This window comes from Sturnus vulgaris, chromosome 10, assembly GCF_052056855.1.
Source record: "Sturnus vulgaris isolate bStuVul1 chromosome 10, bStuVul1.hap1, whole genome shotgun sequence".
NCBI classification, from domain to species: Eukaryota; Metazoa; Chordata; class Aves; order Passeriformes; family Sturnidae; genus Sturnus; species Sturnus vulgaris.
In genome coordinates this window covers 11,017,294-11,038,776 of record NC_142252.1, presented here as the reverse complement: position 1 = coordinate 11,038,776, position 21,483 = coordinate 11,017,294, and the positions used below count along the sequence as shown (strand labels likewise).

The window sequence follows — 21,483 nt, the reverse complement described above, 5'->3', positions numbered from 1 at the left end:
GCAGAGTAGGATGGCAAAATACTGTTTTCAGTCCAAGTCAGGCACCAAAAAGCACGCAGTGAACTGCAATTACATAAAGTATCTGCCTTAAGGCTTTTCTGTCAAAATTCGGCAGGACAGGATGTATCCCAGCATAATTGCAGGCTCCCCCTGATACTGTGAAAAGACTGAACACAATGGAAAATTGTAGGATCTTCTAGTTGAGATCTGTAGAATTCCTTCAAAAGTTAAAAAAATCTTCAGATTCTTATTTGCAGACTTTGCACATCCTATTTCAAATGTGACAATCACTTTAAGGATTTGATCTTCTCAGCAAAAACATCCACTGCCCTCTTGGAAGCAGATGCTTCAAGAGACTACATCCTGCAAATAAACAAATGCTTCACAAGACTGCATCCTCCTGTTAGCACTTAAGGGTTTCCATAATGGTATCAGTGAGCTCTGGATCTGACTGCTGGACATGAACATGCTGGAGGAAAACCTCACAAAACCTATGAAGCCAGTGAAGATGGCAAAACACTGAGCAGAATGGTAGGTAACAAAAATTACTGCCTTCTAGGACAGGTAATTTATTGAGGTCAGTACCTCAGCCTTCAGCTGTGGTGGATCTATAGTTACTCTGATAATCTACTGGAAATCTGAAGGCAATCTATATTTTGTTACCATGACATCACTTCTCTGAAAAATAACCCTAAAAGTCAGGACTGTATTTGAGGAGGAACAAAGGAATATCTGACACATAGCAATTACCTTCAGATTTTATTCTCTCATCATGGGATCATGTGTGGTTAACAGGATCTGTGAGTGGAGATGAAACGCATTAAAAATTAAAAGCTGGTAAAAACGTAGAGCAAATCAGTATTAATGCTATGGTTAAATCTTAGCTACAGTTACAAGAGCCTTTGGGGCAGACACTACAGATGCACTTTCTGCATCAGAAACCCTCCACTACAAGGCAGATTTTTTTATCAGGAGTGGCAGTACACTTCTGTTAGTGGGGAGCTGGAAATATTTCTCTTGCCAGGGAGCACAGCCTTTGGGTACATGATGCATGCTTTACAGAAGCAAAACAACCATGTCACACCATCTTTTTGGAGAGTAAGCAATTTTATAGAGTTTTCAAATTTGAGTCTCTCCTGCCTCCAAGGTCTAATCCTTTCCTGTCCCTCCTGACTGATGAAATATGAAAATATAGTTTCCATTTTTGGTGTTAAGCATACTTTTCAATATTATACTCTGTTTGCTAGAAAATGTCTATTCTCTATTCTCTCTGACTCCCCTCTGCTGTCCTGAGAAACTGGGCAATGCCACATGTACAAGAAAAAAAATCCTTTTTTTTCCCCCCTTCTTTATATGCAGGGCTCTCCACATCAAGATTCCTGAGGCAATGGAATTCAATCACTGGCACTCACTAGTGTTCCAAAATCTCAGCTTTTCTTTTTTGCAGCACTTGGAAAGACAACTAGGAAATGTCAGTGGGATGGATAACAAGCAGCAGTACCTGTAGCCCTCAGAAATTATACAAATAATGAGCAAAAGGTAAACAGGTCCCTGGGGCAGCTTCTCTGATACCTTTGTGTGCACAGGCAGCATCTCTCATTATCCAAAATTTAGTGAAGCTCATAAGCACATGCTTTAATAGGACTGTATGTTTATCTTTGTTCTTTGGCAGGGTGAACTTTTCCTTGTGTTTAAGTGTGCTATAGAAGCAGAGCCCTAATGAGCAGATAGTGCCAGGGAAATGCTGCCAGCAAGAGTCTGGCACAGCAGATCCTGCCATCCAGCCCTAAGGCATCCTACACTTCAACACCCGAGACTCACATTCCCTCCTCAGCTCTAGCACTTTAAAGCACTCTCAGGTCATTGTCTGAAAAATTCTGTTACAAAACAAAGAGCAAAATATAAATGTATAGCTAGAAATGGACTAACTTAGTCATGAAATAAAGCTGCAGACTTTCAATTTGCCCCAGTTACATCAAAACTTTGTTTCTTGTAGTGTAGTAGAAAATCATAGCTTGAAGAGAAACAGTTTGGAACAGTAAGTAACCAGAATCAATTAGCACTAAAAAATATATTCATTAGCCAACATAGTTAAAAAGAATATTTATTTCTGTAGAATATAGACTCAAAACTTAGAAGCCAAATATTCTATAAAGAACACCTTTGTCTGTAGCAATAGAGCACATTCCTTCAAGCCATAACTATTCTGCCCCAAGAGAAGCATGCCATCTCTTTTATTCTAAATTTCAGATGTTCTGAACTGTATTCAGTAAAACACAGAGAACTGAGACTGTACAAGAGTGGGAAACCTGCTCAAAATACAATATTCAGGTTGTTAAATGAATATTATTTAAAGTCACAGCTATCTTAGCATTTGGCAGGCCTATCACCTCAGAGGGAATATACAGCCAGTGTTATCTTCAGATCTGCTTCTACTGAGATGACCATTATTCCAAAGAATATAGTGAATTGATATAATGAATGGCAAATAGTAGATACCTCCATTATAGTTAATCTGTGATGAGTATGTTCTTGTATTCAGACATAAGGCTGAGAATTGATTACAGGAAAAAGTTGGTGGTGTCCTACATACTTTAGCTGAGGTCTCTAGCTGTTACCAAAAAGACATTTTAGAAGTCTTCCTTATTAAAGGGAAAAAAAAAAAAAAGGTAAAATTAACCGCACAGAGTTTAAAAGATGTATTGATTTTGACTTTGCTGGCAGATTCTTACATAAGTTTGCACAAAACAAATGAACTGGTGGACTTACAAATATTACCAAGTGAAGTAATCACTGTGTTCTCTTCTGAAAGTCACAGTGACTTTCTCCAAGCAGGGTTACCGAAGACCCACATGAATCTGATCCTCTTCTCTTTACAGCAGCTGTGGCTTGGAGTGCAAGTCCTCTGTGGAAAGTATTAAATATTCCCCTAGAAATTTCCGACACACTTCATTGCTGCTTTTAAATAGGAATGTTATTCATTAGCCAAATATGCACATAGAGCTAACAAATTATTATGATTTTCAGACTCTAGAATTGTCATGATTTCTAGTTTAGTGTCAGGGCAACACTGTATCTCCTAGACATGAGTGACTTCCAATTTATTACTCAACACTCTTTGTTTCAAAAGCCATTTCAGTCCCCCACTAGCTCATGAATGAAACAATCTGCTACAAACAGGCTGGTAAATGAAGGCTCTAAGGTGACAACTTCCCTTGTGCACTATAATAGGTCAGCAGTTCCCTTCACAAGTGATTCCTGGGCTACATTCACAAACAAGCACCAGACTCAGTTCTCTTCCCTTGGCATTTTGCCCAGAAGGCTCAAACAGGCTGGAGAACAATTCTGACTTGTGAAAAGCTCTTTTCCCCTCCTATTCCCTAATCACATCCCTGTGTGCTGTACTGGCACAGAGGTTGCAGCAGGAGTGCAGTGTGGCACAGCACATCTCTGTGCTGCACCGGTCCATCCGTGGCACGGAGCCACATGATCCCACCAGGGCAGCTCCCACACACGAGTCAAAGCAGCCTGAGAACCAGGCAGTGACAGCCCTGCCTGCCTGCTGTGCCAAGTGAACCTCAGAGTAAAGAGATTCAGGCCTGCTGTTCAGAAGAAACTTTTGCAACATTAGTCTGTGCCCAACAGACCCGTGGAGGACACTGAGGTCAACCAGCAGGAGCTTCCTAGAAAAGATTTGGTCTTACTCAGTTTTAAGAAAACAAACCTTCCTTTTCTAACTCAGCCATCAATGATAAATGATATAGAAAATAGAAAATTTCCATTTCTCTGAAGTTGCTGGATAGAGCTTAAAGACTAAATGACCATAAAAAGGATAAATGGATGTAAAAATATGACCACTGGAGGATAAACGTGGCTGAAACCAGTGGACAAATAGATAAAAAGGACCACAGTGGTTTTTTGCAACTCATGTAACAAAGAAGTAACAGCACATGCCCCCCCCCCAAAGTTCAAAGGAAGGTCTCCTTTTATATCAGAGAATTCAGTGAATATAACCACCAGAGACCCCTTTTATGACTGTCTAGGACCAAAAAAGGACTTCCAGTGGGAGGTGGATACATATAAATTAGTTCTAGGAAAGGAATGTTTATGTATAGAATAAGAACCACATTTAATGAATATGTATGATTACGATGGATAAATACCTTGTTGTAAAGCCTCACAACACATACAGAATAAAAAAAAATCCTCTGTGTATCCTGCACAGATAAAGAAAGCCTGCTTTCTAATGCTTCAAATGTGTTAGAAAGTTTATTCCAGCTGATTTCAGTGTCTTCAGCGCTCTGCGGTCTGAGTTGGATCGAATCCTCTTTCACCAGCCTGAAATGAACAAGGCAAAACAAATTGTTCACATATATTGAAAAATATGGGGTAATTCAGATTGTTTTAATCTGCCCCAGCACATGCACACAGATGAACAGCAGCAGAGTGGTGTGTGCGGGGATGAAGTGCGGGGGTGAAGTTGCTGCAGGGGAGCTGTGGTGGCTCTGGGAACCACCGGCCAGCGGCGGGGCCGGGGCCGTGTGGCGGGGCCGGGGCCGTGTGGCGGGGCCGGGGCAGTGTGGCGGGGCCATGGCTGTGTGGCGGGGCCGGGGCCGTGTGGCGGGGCCGGGGCCGTGTGGCGGGGCCGGGGCCGTGTGGCGGGGCAGGGGCCGTGTGGCGGAGCCGGGGCCGTGTGGCGGGGCCGTGGCCGTGTGGCGGGGCCGGGGCCGTGTGGCGGGGCCGGGGCCGTGTGGCGGGGCCGGGGCCGTGTGGCGGAGCCGGGGCAGTGTGGCGGAGCCGGGGCAGTGTGGCGGGGCCATGGCTGTGTGGCGGGGCCGGGGCCGTGTGGCGGGGCCGGGGCAGTGTGGCGGGGCCATGGCTGTGTGGCGGGGCCGGGGCAGTGTGGCGGGGCCGGAGTCAAGCTCCGGGCCGCCAGGAGGAGCCGCAGGAGCGCTGCCAGCGCGGGCACGGCCGGGGCCAAGGCCGGAGAGCGGCTGGACGGCTCTCCAGCACGGACACGTTTTCTCCATGGGAGCTGGCGCTGCATTTCTCATTTGTAGAGTACAGGAGGGAGACCAGGAGACCCCGGCAGGTGCCTCCGCCCAGCCCTGGCACAGCTGGTGGAAGCGCTGCCCTTTGTGGCACCTCGGCTGGGCGCCGCTACTGTTCCCTGGGCTGATTTGGGAGCGATGCCCCATCCATTGAACACTCAGGCAGAAGCTAGCACAGAGAGCCTGGCCGTCTGGCAAAAATAATGCCTTAGAGGCAGCTGTTTGCTGATATAATCCAATAGGGGAAAAAAACCCCTGTTTTAAGGGGATGACGCCACCCTCTTAGACATTCCTGGAACTCAAACTGAACATAAGTCAGTCAAAGTGAGAATATGCATCTTGCCATGTTGACTTTTTATTTAAGCATATTGACTACAATAAGTTCATTTGATCTGTTTCCTTTATCACATGCATACCACAGCAGATGCAGATTAACATACCTATTAGATTTACATATTAGTTTAAAACCAGTGTGACAAGCAAACAAATAAACAAAACAGGCAAGAAGTAAAAAAAAAAAAATAAAAAATCTGAAAGTATCTTCCTATGCAGGATTTCACCTTTCAAAGCTGAGCAGTTGAAAATCATCTGTTCAGAAATGGCTCCTTCCTGGCCCAGAACAAGAGAGATGGACGAGCCCGGGTAAAGCCCAAGTTAGCCATGAGGCACACACCCGGCTGGCACAATGCCATGACCACCCTGCTACAGACACCATGTTACCTACTGGATGGGAACAATTCTTTCACTCTGTTGCTCAGGTTTCAGACTGACCTGTGTTCATAGAACCTGCCTACCACATTCCCAGCTGATGTCAAACAATGCACATATATTTCATATTACAGTTTTCAACACCTTAGGAATTAAAATGTACTTTCTGAAATACTGCAGTCTCCTTCTTGGCTCTAACATTGCAATGTTAACTGGTATATTGTAACAGTGTTAGGATTCAATCCCTGTGTGTTAGTTTACTGCAGGAGCTGTTGGACTGGCTGTGCTGTTTGTAGGGCAGAGCTGACACTCATCCTCTCAGTCACAGACACCAGCTCTTGGCTTGCCATGACCTTCAAGCTCTCCTGGGGAACTCCCATTCATTTTGGCCAGTGACACTTCACTCACAACGTATTTCCAAAGATCATATAGCACCCTCGAGACAGCTGTGCTTTCCTGTCCACTGTTCATCTTTCAAATAAGTCTCTTCTGGGTACAGCCACAATCCAGAGCTGCCCTGAGACTGTCAGATGATTTCCCCTTGTCAAAGTTCAGATACAAGGAAGCCCGGTCCACTCCTTTCTTATTTAACATCAACACATGGAAAAATTTTTCACAGTATTATGATTTCTTGTGCAAGGTACCCAGCGATCCCTACATCTTGTGTTGGCACAAGCTGTGAAAGTCAGCAGTCTCATTGAATGGATGCAGATGTAGCATCTCATCAAAGTGTTTCCAACGCTCTTTACTACTTTCTTCCTTTCATTTATTTCTTCCCACTTTCTGACCCAACTTCACTATCTGATCCATTTCCCTTTACAAATTTCAAGCCTGAAGCCAAATTTCTTCAGATCTGACTCCTCTTATGCAACCTGAGCACTGACAACTGCCTTGAATGTGGGTGGAAGCTCTCTGAGAGGAACCAAGGTGGAGCAGCCAGTAAGGCTGTCCATGCTCCCTGTGTCAGTGCCACAGTGCCCCGAATGAGGCTCGTGTAGCTTTGTGTAGCTGCATGTGCTGCTGTCACACAGGCAAGATGTACAAGTGACCTCCCTACCGCTCGTGGCCTTTCTGCAGTCTTCTCTTCCTGTCTTATACAGTTGGTTTTATTAGCACTAAAGAGTAAATAACTTTACATCCCAATTGAAATATGGTTGAAATGTGGCAATATGCAATTATTCTTGTATATTCAGTTAAACCCAGTAATAACATATTTTATTCTGACATGCCATTGAAAACTGAATGCATTTATTTCCTCACACAGCCCAGTTACAGGTAAAGCTTTTCTGGATATTTCAGACACATTATATAAACTAAGTCAACACACAACCTGTCTAGATACAAAATACTCTTTGAGAGTGAAATTCTGGTCTCTGAGGAATTTGCTCAGTCAATAGCAAGACTTATTGTTTTTGCCATTAGATTTTGTTCTTAGGATATCAGTCATCATTTCTTTGTCAAGAGATTTTGCATAATTCAACAAGACTGATTGACTTGCAAGTCCAGTCAATGAGAACTCAGAGGTTTCAGCATCTTTTCTGGTAACAGCTGCTGGGATTTACTCTCAGGAGTATAAGAAATGTTCTGCAGTATGAGCCCCATCTTTTTTGCTCAATGTCAAATGTAACGGGTTTCTAATAATAGAACCACCACAACCTGTCCAACAGTTCCAGTCCTGGATTTGCCACGGGACACATCTCATTAGGTTATAGCTAATACAGTAAACAGTGACCCTTCCAAGTGACATGGTAAAAATAGAAAGGCTTCACATGACAAGGAGTTTTTTCATCTACAACACTCTTTAGAAGGTTTTTGCAGGGCAAGTTTCAGTGATATGTTTACAATTTCTCTTACATAAATTACAACAGAACTCTGGGGGTTTCGTATGGCTTTTTATAGGTAGGAAGGACAACCATCTCCAGGGTACACAGATGCTAGATCTTTTGTTTCAGAGCTCACTTATAATTGTATATTCAAAGATTTTTATTTTATGATAAGAACATAATAGAAGAAATAGGAATGTAATGGAGGAAATAAAACTTTCCACATTATCCCTTAACTGAAAGAATTTTCTTGAAAATTCTCACATTCCCATAAATTACTTCCATGAAGAGATCAAGTTGCAAAAGTATCAGTTGCTTTGGGGCTAGCTGTCAACAAAACAAAATAACATAGTTGCAAGCTGTTCTCAGGTTTGACTACTGGGGGCAGTAATTCTCTGGTCCAGCTGGTGTTGCAGTGCAGTGTTCTCACCAATGCCCATTTAAGAGTTATCTTAAGCTTACAGAAAATTCATGTGACACCCACAGACAGGGAAGGACAAAAATGATGCAGAGGTGCCAGGCTTCAGGGGTCTCTAAGGTACGATGCAAAACCTTCATCAACCCATATCCTGCAGCTGCAGAGCCACAGCTCCCCAGGGATGTCAGCCTCATGCTTCCTGCTGTGCACTGCCACCATCCCAGCCTTACACCCTCGACCACCACCACAGCATGCCACAGCCACAGCCCACAGGCAGGAGCAGGGCAGGACAGACTTATGAAGTCACGACTGAAAACCCAGATCAGACATCCAAGGACAGGCAGCTATAAACTAAACTTGCAGAGAGCTTTACATCTGGTACTGCCTGCACATTGTGGGCCAGGAGAGCAGCTTGTTTCCTGTGAGCAGGTGGCCAGGGACAGCCTGCAGGACACCCCAGTCTGAAGGACACCTCAGCCTCAGTTAGACAGTGGCTCACTGCACTCATTTCCCAGGGCCAGGAGCACTCATGCCATTAACCCAAAGTCTGGTTCCTGGGATGGGCTGGGTTTTGTGGATGGTGCTGTGGTGAACACAGCAGAGCAGTGAGTGGAACAGAGAAATGCTGCTTCCTCCAAAAAACCACAAGTGCATCCATGGCACTTGCTCACAGTGTTTCTGTACATGTTGTAATGTCTGCATTTAGTTTTGTCCACATGCCAAATGCACACTATATTCAGAATATATATACACAATTGTGCCTCCCTTTCTTCCCTGTAACACTGGGTAAATTGTGTGTTCCTGCCTCAAGGAATTGAGTGGAGAGGCATTGGAGCATATTTGAAAGACACCAGTTAGAGTTGTATACCAGTTGCACACTGAATTTCAATAGGAATGTGGTGTTAGCATCCAGCTTTATTACCACTGCCACTGCCTCAGTGTCTCTTTGACAGAATTTTATTTCTTCCCAAAGAAAAAGGCCTGAAATGCTGACCTGCACCACATGGGAAAAATGCCAGCAGATTCAAAAACTCCTCATTTCCCTGCTATGGCTTTAGAAGTACTAAAACTTTTTAATTTGTTGTAATAATCTAAATTTTGTTAATCTTTGACTCTAAATCTGGATGGACATATTGCTGTTCTTTACAAGCATCAACTACTTAGATTTGATGCAACACTTGCTGCTTGGTCATTCTCTTTTCATCTGCCAGAGCCTGTGTAATATTTAACTCCTTAACTTTTGAGTACTCATCCCGATATCACTTGGTGGATTCTTACCTCTTGGTGACAGCTGCCTGTTCTTTACAGCTTTTACATAAGACGTGTAGATGCAGAAATCTGCTGTGTCCTATCCCTTTCTGAGTTTCAAGACTTCTCTGCTTTTGCAGCAGCTTTCATTCAAAATTTTCTTTAAAAATCATTCATCTGAAAATATGTTTCAAAGGTCATTTCTTGCTCTGCAGTCAATAATTTCTTTCCAGATATCAGAAATTATTGTGTTTTGATTATATACACTCTGATTTTTTTTTTTGTTTGTTTTATGAAAGTCATTTTATTGGCAAAATATATGACTAACAAAAGGGATATGACTCTATGCTTACCATAATATGAATTACTACAACACTGTTTACAGCTGAGCTCTAAAAACAATTTTCAGGCAGCTCTGGTTTTGATGACTAAAGCTTAAACCTCTTAGGGTTTCTGTACTAATATTTTAAAGCCAGAAGTGGTGAATTTCTAATTTCTGATGCCATTTTTGTCAAGCTGGGTGTCTGTAGGTCAGGCATATGCACTAGAACTATCTATGCTTTCTTGAGATCTCTAATGGAAACTCATACAAACTGTAAGATGTTAGAAAATTGTGACACACTGTCTAATTCACAAATTGAGATAAAGTGAGACCAGTTCTCCTCAGCCTGCACATAGCTTAATTCTTGTTTCTTCTGCCTTAGCCCTGAATGAGAATTTGTTGCCTGAAATATTGTGTCTTTTAGCTGGTCCAATGAAAACTCATTTGTGCTGAAGAACCGTGCCTCACATGATGCTTTCGGCAAGACTCTGCACAAACATTACTGCAGGAGCTCCATACAGCCGTGGCTATTCAACTGGCAGGCAGATCTCAAGAGTTCTTTATTCCTGTCATCCACAAACCATTATAGAGCAGCATTCTCCAAGAGACAGATCTGCTTGTGGGACATATAAATACTGGTTTTTCTTCCATTGATGTCAATAGGAGCAAGGATGGAGGTATGATGTTATGAGATGCTCAGTTCTTAAAATATGTTCTGAATGATTCCTATTTTTAAGAACTGTTTTGCTTTGCAGGATGAAAGGTCTGTTCACTTAATATGAGGAACAAGGTCTGTCTCAGAGATGTGGAAGAACATCCATTCATCCAAAAGCTTAGCTATTTCAGGAATAATCTGTAAATTATTTTTAGAGTTTGTTTAAACCGTTGTTAACTATACCTGGCAGATTTCTGGCAAATGCATTATTGTTTCTTTAGACTTCTTGATTCCTGCAAGGAAACTTTTTGGGAGACAGGACTTGTCACTTCTCCTGTTGACACTGTTCTACTTTGTATAAATAATTACACATTCACTGGGACTGGGACTAACACCTCCACCCTCCCCAGGAGGGTTACTGAACCATCAGACTGGAGCATTGTTTTTCTCTCACCAGCTGTCTCCATGAATATTTAAGTATTTTTTACAAAGTGGGACTGTTCCAGTGAAAGGGACTGATGGTCAGGTCACTGCTGTGAGGCAGAAACCTGAATTTGCAGAGGAGAGGAGAATTCCTCTCAAACACAGGTAGGAGTTAGACTCTGTGAGGCATGCACTGACTTCTTCAAGAGCATTAATGCTATCCTCACTTTCTCTGTGAGATTTACACATCAATTTGTGTCATTATTTTGACAACCACTTGTATTAAAAATACTTCTTTAGCATTAAGTAGAATAGTTTGCACCAAATTATATTGAATTTGGAAACTTAATTTTATTTAGAAATATGAAAAATCATACTCAGTTCCTGAGTACTGAGATTTTCTTTCTTGTTCAAGCATTCAGCCAAATATTCGCTCATACTAAATTAGAAAGTCCTCTAATAATATCTTGTTTACCAGGATAGGCTCCACAAATTCTATGCCTTTTATCCTAGTCTAATCAAAGGTCAGGTAGATAATTTCTGCTTTCTGCTTTAAAAACTGTTATTTTATGAAGCATACCTTGTTGTCATAGAGTGAAGGGTTTCTATGAAAGGCAAGGTAACTTGGAAATCGACAGCCTGGGAAAACTTCATTTTCCTTAACTGAAAAACATTCAGTTTAACAAATAGACTTATATTTTAAGGGTAGTTCAAATACCAAACTAAACCAAAATGGATAAATTGGGATTAGGAGTGGAATAGACTTCTAAACTACCCAAAACTGAATGACAGATTTAAGCCCCGATTCTTGTATTAATACAAAGTAGCTGAAGAATTTGGAAATTGAGTCAAAACTGTCACAATAATCTTTGAACACAAGGATGCAATAAAATCAAAAGTCCTGTTGTGTTTGGATCAGACCTCTGACCACTTTCTTACAGTTTACATTTGACTGGAAGGAAATGGATGCTGGAGTCTTCTGCATTACAGAAAATGTAAAAATGACACAACAGGTATAAATTCAGAAAACAACAATCCAAGGCAGATCAGAGACACAATGCACAGTACATTGAGTTCAGAATCTACTTCGTTGAATTAGATGTACTGGATTTTCACTTACATTAAAAGGAGATAATTGAATAAGGGTACTTAAGAGGTGGCTCTGATGTTAATAATGACAGAAAATTACTAAGGAATCCACAGAGTCACACTTTAACTGGGTAAAACCTGTAACCATGGGATGGATGATAACCAAGAGAGGCCAGCAAACATTTTAGGGTGGTGTCAAGGCAGAGAGAAGTGTCAGCAGTGTTAAAGTTCCTAAGAGCCCAGAGATTTGAACACTAAGCTGGAAAGCTGAATACAGAGATGTTGTACTAGATAGACAGTATAATAATCATGATCTATTGGTTGCACTTCGAACTCAGGCTCCATATGAACCAGTTCTTCTCATACCCTTTCAAGAATCTATATATCTCACATCACATATCTACATCTGCACCTATTTACAGCAGGAATTCCTTGCTATTTGACACTGCACAGGATAATTATTATCAGTGCACTGCAGTACATCTGGAAAGATGAAGGAATGCTGGCTCAGCATACTTCAGGCAAAGCACTGCACCTCTTAAAGAAGGATGGATTACATAAAACAGGAGCACAAGAGCTGCATCAGCCCTTCATACACACCAAAAACCAGGCATAATTGCTTTGAAGTGGAAGAGTTATAGCAGTACAGCTCTCCAACTGCAAAACAGGTAATAGAAATTTAAATACTCACCAATCCTTGAAAATTCTCTGATTCCCTATTCAAAGATGCTTCCTATCCACCAGAAAATATTATGTGGTAGAGGCAGGCATTCTTCATTCCTTTCCTGCTGGGATTAAAATGAAATTCGGCTGTTATCTCAAGAATGAGCCCAAAGACCAAGCTTAGATTCTGGAAAGATTTTTCTCATCTTGAAGTACCCTTTCAGAAAGTGAGTAGAAGGATTTAAACATAAAGGCTCTTTCAAAACAGTTACCTGTGCTCAAGTGTCCATGTCCAAACTGAACACTGAAATTAAATTACAATATTACTTATTCAGTCTGGCCTTTATTTTGTTTGGTGGATATGAGAAATTTCCTCAGAGACTCTTAAAAGAAAAATAGTCTGAGGCTCTTGAAAGGATTAAAACAAGTAACTCTTGGAATACAAAAAGCATCAACTACTTAATTCTGGCACTGCACTTTTGATTCCTAATGTACTAAAGGACTGTTGTTGAGTTAGAACTGAATACAAGTTTTAAGCATTTTTATACCAAGTATATATCTAATTTAGGCATATAATGCTGTTTCTATAATACTTTTCCAGTGTTTAGCTTACTTTTCTGATACATTTTGTAACTAAAATTACCACTATCTAGAAGTCTCATCCCAGCTCCTAAAATTTCCATTATGTTCCTTCAATTCTTTTATAACTTTTCCCCTTAATACTTTAACATTTTAATGACCTGTAATATTTTGCCCATAGGAAGAAGCACTTATCCTTGCAAAACCATGCTGAGACTGATATTGACAGTGACATTTCTTTACATATTAAATAACAATGATTCTGTGAAAATCATTACCCAGCAACATAATAGATCACAGATGTGTTTAAAAAACATAATATTAGGCTAAACTCTGAATTCTGGTCTGGAACGCATGTGTGCATCTCCCAGGACAGTAATTCAGCACTTAGAAAAAGTAAACTCACTATTGTAATGCACATGGCAAATAGCTGAGTTCCAGCCACCAGTGAAATAATTTGGCCCCAATTTTGCATTCCATGACCCCTGTACTCTGATGGGAAGTAGGCCATAGGGACTGACTGTAATTCCTGTAGTCAGAACTGCCCAGCCCTGGTACAATTTATTGTTGCACAGGAACATCAATGATGCAACACCCACGTTCTTGCCAGGGACTCTGCACTGAATAAAGACAACTGAGGATTTAGCACAAACAGCAGGAGGAACCCAGGAAGTCTTTCTGTACCATCAATATGATGCTGTGCCTGGCACAGAATGACTGTATCAAGATATTCCCCCGCAGTTACTTTGGCCTTCTTAGCTTGGCCTAATCTGCCTACTAAAGCAGGGGAATTCTCCCTGTTCTGAATTTTCATCTTTGAGGAAAGAAGTCCTTCCGATGTAGGCTCCCCCAGTTCATCATTCAGATGTAGCTGTTGAGCTGCTCAGTTAAGTTAGGGACTCCTTTTCAAGCCAAGAAAACAGGTGCAAGAGTTATTACAGCTGATGGAAATTTGATTGTATTCTCCCATCTCTTGTTGCACAGGCTGTCATATCATTTGCACATTTAGTAAAGTGCTTTTTCCTCATTGTCTCCTTTTTGGTAATTTGGAAGCAGATAGTGAATTTTCTTATCAGTAAAAGTAGGAAAATATCATTTTAGTTGGCTGAACAACACTTTTCTTCCTAAGCATTTGCAGTAAATAAATTAGATCCAACTGTTCTCCCTTTTATGTCTAACCCTAAAAAGAATAGTAGAGAGAAAATCAGGAAAAGAAACGAGAGCATTGGCAGGAAACAGTTTCTCGCAGGGCTTAGTTCTGATTTCAAATCTGTCTTGCCAGTAACAGCAAACTAATTACCTGTGAAACTGCACTGTGAGACTCAGGTCCCAGGTATCACCTGTGCAATAGAGGATGACAGCATAACACATTTGATTCTCCTTAGAAATATCTCTACCCTGCAACTACAGAATTCAGAAGATAGGAAAGAATAAAAATGGGGGGGAGGGAACTGAAGCTAGATGCCTTGATACATACCTACTTTTTTATAGACAATATAAAAGTCTTTCTTGAACACTAGAGAATTAAAGCTCCCACACAATAAATAGTTACCTCCTTTGCTGGAAGTTCCAGTTTTATTTTTGACAACATTCTTGCCGAAAGCACACTCTCATCCTGAAAGAGACTTCTCTGGAACACCCTTGATGCCTTTTGTAACATTTCTTTCCCTATTTCTGCACGAAGAGTACCTGACAGCCTCTCCCTGCACACACTCCTGAGTGCATTCCCGTGTGCCTTTACCCTGTGCCTCCTGTGTCACTGCAGCCAGCTCGAAGGGAAGGTGGCTGTGACCATCACCAGTTTCTTAGACCAGTTGTGTCAGTAACAGCACTGGCTCCACACCCTCTTCATTCAGATCAGGGCTGAGTTTAACAGTGTCTACTGGAGGTGTTGATTTTGGAGGAGAAAAGATGCCATTGTACAGTAGATTGTTCAAAGTATCAGCGCTTTTCATTACACAGTCTATAAACCAGACTCTGATCTAAGTCTCCAGAAATTTATTCATATGCAGACTTAAGTGAGTCTTATTATTAAATGAGAACAATGGCTCCAAGGATAATTTATATATATATATATATATATATATATATATATCCCTAATTAAATTAATTCTGTTTTGTACCAAGAAACAGAAAGTCTATTTTTTCCATTTTAGTGACACGGTTTTCTGGCGGCTCACCTATTTCCTTCCCAAGCACAACACAATTAATGGTATCAGGTTTCTTTCCCACATCCACCAAAGCTAAGGGAATCTGTTTTGTAATTTTGTTTCATAATATTATTCACTTGGAGATCTGCTGATTTAGATTAAATCAAGACTGGCTGGCTGATCTGTCTTAGCTTTTACAGCTCTCTAGATAAGAATAGCACCCTGTGACCCTTGATGGTGCTCTGCCCCGTGCTGGAGCATGGAAGTTGACCTGCAGAGACTGCGGTGCCTTGCTCCTCTCCTCTCTCTCTGTCTGCTGCTGGAAGATTTGGCCATGGAAGTGCCTGATTCACAGCTACCTGTTGGCAGTTCAGAGGCTCTGCCTTTTGTTATTTTGGGGCCTTCTACTCCATACTTCTACTCCATACTTTATGCTTTTACATATTGAATGTTTTCCTCTGACTATTGTATTTAAAATGCACTGTTAGGGACATAGCACTTGCTTAAAATGTTTTTTTTAGAATCCATTCTTCTGACTGGTACTTTAGCCATTTCTACACCTGCTGTGTGATATGGTCATTGTAAGTGTCTGCTCTTGGTCAATGGACTCTGGGATGCTTCATTGGAAATGTTAAAACAATCCTTTAGGAGGCTTGTACTAGGAAGGAGTATCTGTTCACAATATTATCAATGTTTCAAGCATTCTGCTTGATAGTGGGCCCTCTGGTTAATCATTATTAGATCTCTTTGATTACAGGAATGTTTGCAATTATAATTTTCATATTATGATGCAAAACTGTTCAAGTAATGATAAATCAGCACCGTTCTCCTTAATATTTTCTTATGCTGGCAAATAAGCAATTGACTTTGAACAATAGAAGGTAACATTTTTTAAAAATAATTATTGGATACCAGTTTGTATTCCTATAAAGAGAAGAGGCAAGTAGAAATTGATATTAGAATTATCCAAAGTGACAAATGGAAACACCAGAAGGTAATTTAGAAAAGCCGTACTGAAAAACTGTACTGCTTTTATGATTAATGCATCATGTCCATTCTCTGCTAAATGCTAAAATGAAATATGAAGTTTTGCAACTGTATTAAATATGACATTACTTGAAGTAAAACTAGCAAAGAGACCAAAAAACCCATAATTAAAGAATGTAAGCTTAATTCCTAATAAGTTCCTAAATTCCTAAGGCGTGGGAATACTGTCAATATTACATTTACATTTGGTATCTCAGTATCAGAAGAACCAGGGGAAGGAGGGTCTATGGATCATCACAGACACTTTTTATATAAAGCCAGAAACCATACTGTCATTTGATAAATGAGCCAAGAGCAAAGCTTGACAGACAAAAAGAGAGAAGAGTGAAAATTCCAGCCTGGGGAAGGGTGGAGGCTCTGCATGTTTTTCAGTGCCAATTCTTGTGTGGGTTTTTATTTCTATAAAGTAGCAGATTCAGTTGAAGGCATAACATGGATAGCTCTTTGTCTTACTGGTCTCAGCAAATCTGTGAATCCTAGGAACTGGCTGGGCATATCAGTTTGCAAGAGTCACTTTAAGTGCTTGGATTATCAAAAAAATAGGGATAAATCCTCTCTACTGCATGTTTTCCAACGCTATTATGAAAAGGGACAACTTGCAATTTCAGGAAATACCAAAGTTCTTTTGGAAGTGAAAATATCAAGATCTTGGCACTTAAGACTGCACTGAAAGACTTAAGAGTTGTTTAGCCTGGAGAACGCTCAAGAGCAGCCTTTATTGCAGCCTTTCAATAAGTGAAAGGGATTTACAAGAAAGATGGAGGGGAATCTTTTTTATAGTGCTTGTAGCAATAGGACAAGGAGTAATGGTTTTAAACTAAGAGAGTGTGAACTCAGATAAGATATGAGGAAGGAATTTCTTATTATGAGGGTGGCATCACCAAGAGAGGTGGTGGATGCCCTGTCCCTGGAAACATTCAAGGTCAGATTGGATGGGGCTCTGAACAACCTGATCTAGTCCCTGCTCATTTGCAGGGGATTAGATGACCTTTAAAGGTCCCTGCTAACTCAAACCATTCTATGATTAAAATGAAATATAGAGTGGTTGTTGATAGTATTTATGTAAATTTAAATTAATTTCACACTGTCAGCTGAACAGGACCTGTACAGAAACACCAAGAGAGTACTGAAAGCTTTTTTGCCATGGCACAAAACGCCAAGGTATTTTGTGCAGGTGACTCTGTACAGAGAAAAGAAGACTTGGTGAGAAGCCTGAAAGCTGGAGCATAAACTAAGCTTCATTTTCAGTCAGGTCATCAGGCCACTTTGGCCACTGCACAGCCACATCATGATTAACTTTGTCATTGGAAAGATGTCAGGGATACATGGAAGTTTGAACCAACATTTACAGAGTGTTTTCAAATAATATCTCAGGGACAGTCTGTCACACAAGGTTACATTTCAGGAAGAGGTTTCCACTTTCCACTTCAGTAGTTGCCTCATTTTCAGGCAGACAAGGTCCACTTGCCAGACATTCATTAGGAAATTTGTCTCTTGTCAGCTTTGTGTTCAAAATACCTTTCTTCAGTGACTGATAGGGAGAAGCCCTCACCCCTGGATCACCAGCATCACTAAGTGAGCCCAGGATTGCTGGCAGCAGCTGCTGGGTGAAGAGGGGTCACTCAGGCTGGCATTTCTGCCTGACTGCTGCAGGAGGCAATGACACCCTGGGACAGCAGGCATTTTTTATAATTACTATGGCACTAGCACTGTAGTTCATACGTTAAATGTCTGTCACTAAAGATTCATCATTCCAAGCCTGAAGATCTGTCACCTCAGGGACACATGACAGAAAATAGTTTTTGTTCTATCTTCAAAAAGAAACTACTGTAGAAAACTTTTCCTGCAATGTCAATTGTCAAAAGTTAGACATCTTTTGTCCAAATTAATAAAGACACTTTGCTTATGAAACTCCATACTATTTTTGTCACATAACCTATGCATCATTTATGCAAAGAATACATACACAAGGCAGCATAATTAAGATTGCATGAGACTGTAAATTTGACATCTCTTGGGTTTGAGCTTAAAACCCTTCTAGCTGAATTTATATCCACTACCTACAAACAATTCCTAACTGCATTCCATGGTTTTATCCCAAAAAGACAGGGACTCTACAGATGCTGATTGAGCAGCTTCCTGACTTCAAAAATGAACTACCATCAGTATATTAAAGGGTTTATTTTATTTTTTTCCCTGCAAGAGTAGAGGACTGGGCTTTGTGAAGAAAGGTCACTCCTGTTTCTGTGTTTCTAACACATCATAATTTAGCTGAAGATTAATGTCAATGCTAACACATTTATTTATGGCTAACTACTTACTGGCCTTTTATTTTCTGTTCCTTCTTCAGCCATTGATGGAAACCAGTCAGATCTCTGTGTTAGTTCGTGGGTGAATTGTCTCTAGCAACATAATTTACATTTGGTAAATGCAGTTTAATTTGAGAGCCTTGTTTCTAGTGTATCATTTACTACTTGTGGTATTCATAATCTATTTAACAGTGGGGCACTAAAGAAGTACTTGAGCACACGAGATTCAGGATGTTTAGGGAACACACATTGAGGGTGTGTTCCTGGATAGGCAGTGCCAGGGAGGGATGCTGCTATTTTCCTGATTGGCAAAGGTGCAGGAGCTTGGCTGCATGGGCTGTGCAGAGGCTGGGGGCTTTCCCAGTAGCCTGTTCATCACCTCGATTTGCTCAACAGGCCTGAATTGCCCTGTTGCTGCACAGATCTGTAGATAACGTTTGGGTGGCAATGCAGAACCTGTTAAGGTGTTAACTATTCACAAGTTTAAAACTACCTTTAGATGAGGCAAAATCTGCAGCGACCACGTGTAAAAGGAGTCCTTGAATATGCACTCCATGGGAACCAACAGCCTTTGTTAGTGGTTTGGCATGGAGCACAGCTCTTGGGTGGAGAGAAGGCCTGAAATATTCTTCTTATAGAATAGAGGGTCTTCTCTAGACTGGAAAATGTTGACACAAAGGAGCAGCAAGGAACTCATGTGTCTGTGCTGTGAGGATTACACAACATTCTGTCATACACATTGACTTCCAGATACAGCAACTTTTGTTATCATTATAATATACCTAACATAATATATGTATTATATAATACATATATAATAAGGTATAATATATATACCTTCATACTATAATAAGGTATAATATATAAGGTATAATATATACACCTTATATATATAAGGTATAATAAATATACCTTCATGACTACACCCAATATGCCAAGTGGTAGCAGTTAAAATTCGAGCTGCTAACCAGCATCTTATTGGTCATGGTGTATGCAAAACTTTCTTACTTCCCGTTTCTATCACTTAAAATCAGTTCAAAACTCAGCTGCAAACACAATCTCTGCTCTCACAATGTCATGATCTCTGTTTCCACAGCCCCCTTCTTGTGAGCTCCCTGCCCCAACCCTCCACCAAATCTCGCCTAGATGTGTCTTGCTCTTTCCTCCTGCTCCACCGGGGGGGATGTGGGGCACACTCTCCTCAGGGCTGCAGGCCAGGCCCTCTCACTTGGCTCTCAGTAAACCTGCACTCCTAAAAACCTGGGCCTTGCAAAACCCACACACCCTCCATCCTCTGCTGATTCCTGTCTTCCAGTGCCTCTGTGCCCAGGGGAACACTGTTGGCACCTCTTACTTGCCAGCCGTCTTGCAGGCTGCCTCCAAAGATCTGGGACATTCCAATAGCAGCTGCACCTCCTCTCCCACAAAATCCCTCTTGGAAACGTAGCAAGCATGGATCCAGGTTAGTCTACTGCCTCCTTCACCCAGCACTGCAGAAAGCAGAGTACCGGTATCATGACTGCAAAACTGCAGCATCCACTTTCTATTTAATCTTCAGAACATCCTCTCTAATCAACAGCACTTCTTTAAAGTTTTGGTAGTGGGACCACTCTTTGTATTTTGCAGCAATGGGAATGTTAAATGCTCAATATATGAGCTAAAAATAAGAGAATAGGCTTATATTGTGCCCTATATGCAGGAGAATTTCTGTTTAGTTCCTCTAGTCTTTGTTCAGTTGGCAGTGCCTGAACACTTGTACAGACTTACCTCCTTCTGCAAGAGGCACATATAGGAAGAAGTACTTAAAAACAGTAAGAGGAACAGGTCCTCTTTACAGCAGTACTCAGAACAGAAATTATCGCTTATCAATGTGATAATCTGTATGTCATTGTTCAATAGCACTAATAATGCTGGGTTTTTCAAATGCCACATTCAATAAGAATAATGACTTAATTTTTCATTTATTTTTTCAGTTAAACAGCTTTGGCCCAAATCCTGTAAAACATGCAAGTATTGAGTTCATCACTGTATGCTTTGTCACAGCCTTTTAAAGAGTATCCTTCACATCCAGAGCGAAAAGGCTACTAAATGGGTCAGGATTACCCACTGGTAAACAAAACGAAGCATTTCAAGTTTACTTTAGAATTTAAATAAAGAAGAAATTTCAAAGCAGCATTACTATTTTTCAAGCTTTGGCAGAGCTGCAGGCGATTGCACAGCCGGTAACACTGAGTTCATTCATGCTCGGGACAAACACCCGCACTGTGCCACCTGAGGACGGCAGCGCGGCGTCGCGGGGGGCTGCGGGCTCGGGGCGGGGCCGCGGACGGGGAGGGCGCAAAGTGCGCGGGGACGGGGATGTCCCGGGCCGAGCCCGCAGCCCCCGGGAGGCACCGGGGCGGGGCCGGGCACACCCGGGCCAGCGCCCGCGCCCTGCGTGGGGAGAGAGGGCGGCCCTGCCAGGGCCCCTGCCCTGCCCTGGGGGCGGAGGGCCGCGGGAGCCTTTGCCTCCTCCCCCGGCCCCGGCAGCCACAGGAGGAGCAGGCGGCAGTCGGAGTAGCGGCTCCGCGGCCTCAGCCCTGCCCCAGTCGTCGCTGCCGCCCTGAGATGCCGCCCGCCGTCCCGCTGCTGCTGCTGCTGCTGCTGCTACCGCCTCTGCTGCTGGCGGCGGCGCGTCCCGCCGCACCCCCGCACAGGTACCGCGCTCCCCTTTCCCCCCGCGCAGGTACCGTGCTCCCTGCACACGTCCCGCCCTCCAGCTGTCCTCGTACAGGTCCCGCTGTCCCCGCACCAGTCCCGCGCCCCCTCCCCTCGCGTTCCCACCGTGCTTCCGTGGGATGCCTGGGTGTGATTCAGTGCCCGTGACTGCATCAAGACAGGAGCGTTTCCCACGGAGCCCGGGGCCCTGCGAGAGCAGCCCGGTGCCGGGTCATCTCTAACCTCTCTAACATAACGGTGTAATACGGTGGGGCATCTCGAGCCTAAAGCTCGGCAGGGC

At 42.2% G+C, this 21,483-nt stretch overlaps 1 protein-coding gene and 1 long non-coding RNA gene across 13 annotated transcripts in view; one reads left to right on the top strand and one right to left on the bottom strand.

Moving 5' to 3' along the window:
• Nucleotides 1-21,483, top strand: part of PCOLCE2 (procollagen C-endopeptidase enhancer 2) — a 52,518-nt gene that overhangs the window by 8,904 nt on the left and 22,131 nt on the right. Inside the window, exons 2-4 of one of the 4 annotated variants that reach the window (XM_088170802.1) lie at nucleotides 9,995-10,247; nucleotides 19,801-19,947; nucleotides 20,459-20,594. In XM_088170802.1, coding sequence (XP_088026928.1) covers nucleotides 20,515-20,594 — 80 coding nt within the window. In that variant the 5' untranslated portion in view covers nucleotides 9,995-10,247; nucleotides 19,801-19,947; nucleotides 20,459-20,514. Of the gene's footprint in view, nucleotides 1-9,994; nucleotides 10,248-19,366; nucleotides 20,595-20,877; nucleotides 21,182-21,483 lie in introns of those variants that run through there. The other 3 variants (XM_088170803.1, XM_088170801.1, XM_014877941.2) reach the window with 3 other exon arrangements.
• The window catches only part of LOC148222643 (uncharacterized), a 28,736-nt gene continuing 8,080 nt past the window's right edge, over nucleotides 828-21,483 (bottom strand). For 3 of the 9 annotated variants that reach the window (XR_015805698.1, XR_015805696.1, XR_015805697.1), the window contains 2 exons: nucleotides 12,429-14,319; nucleotides 828-4,338 (listed from right to left, as the gene is read on the bottom strand). This is a non-coding gene — a long non-coding RNA (uncharacterized LOC148222643). Of the gene's footprint in view, nucleotides 4,339-12,428; nucleotides 14,320-21,308; nucleotides 21,425-21,483 lie in introns of those variants that run through there. The other 6 variants (XR_015805701.1, XR_015805703.1, XR_015805704.1 and 3 more) reach the window with 5 other exon arrangements.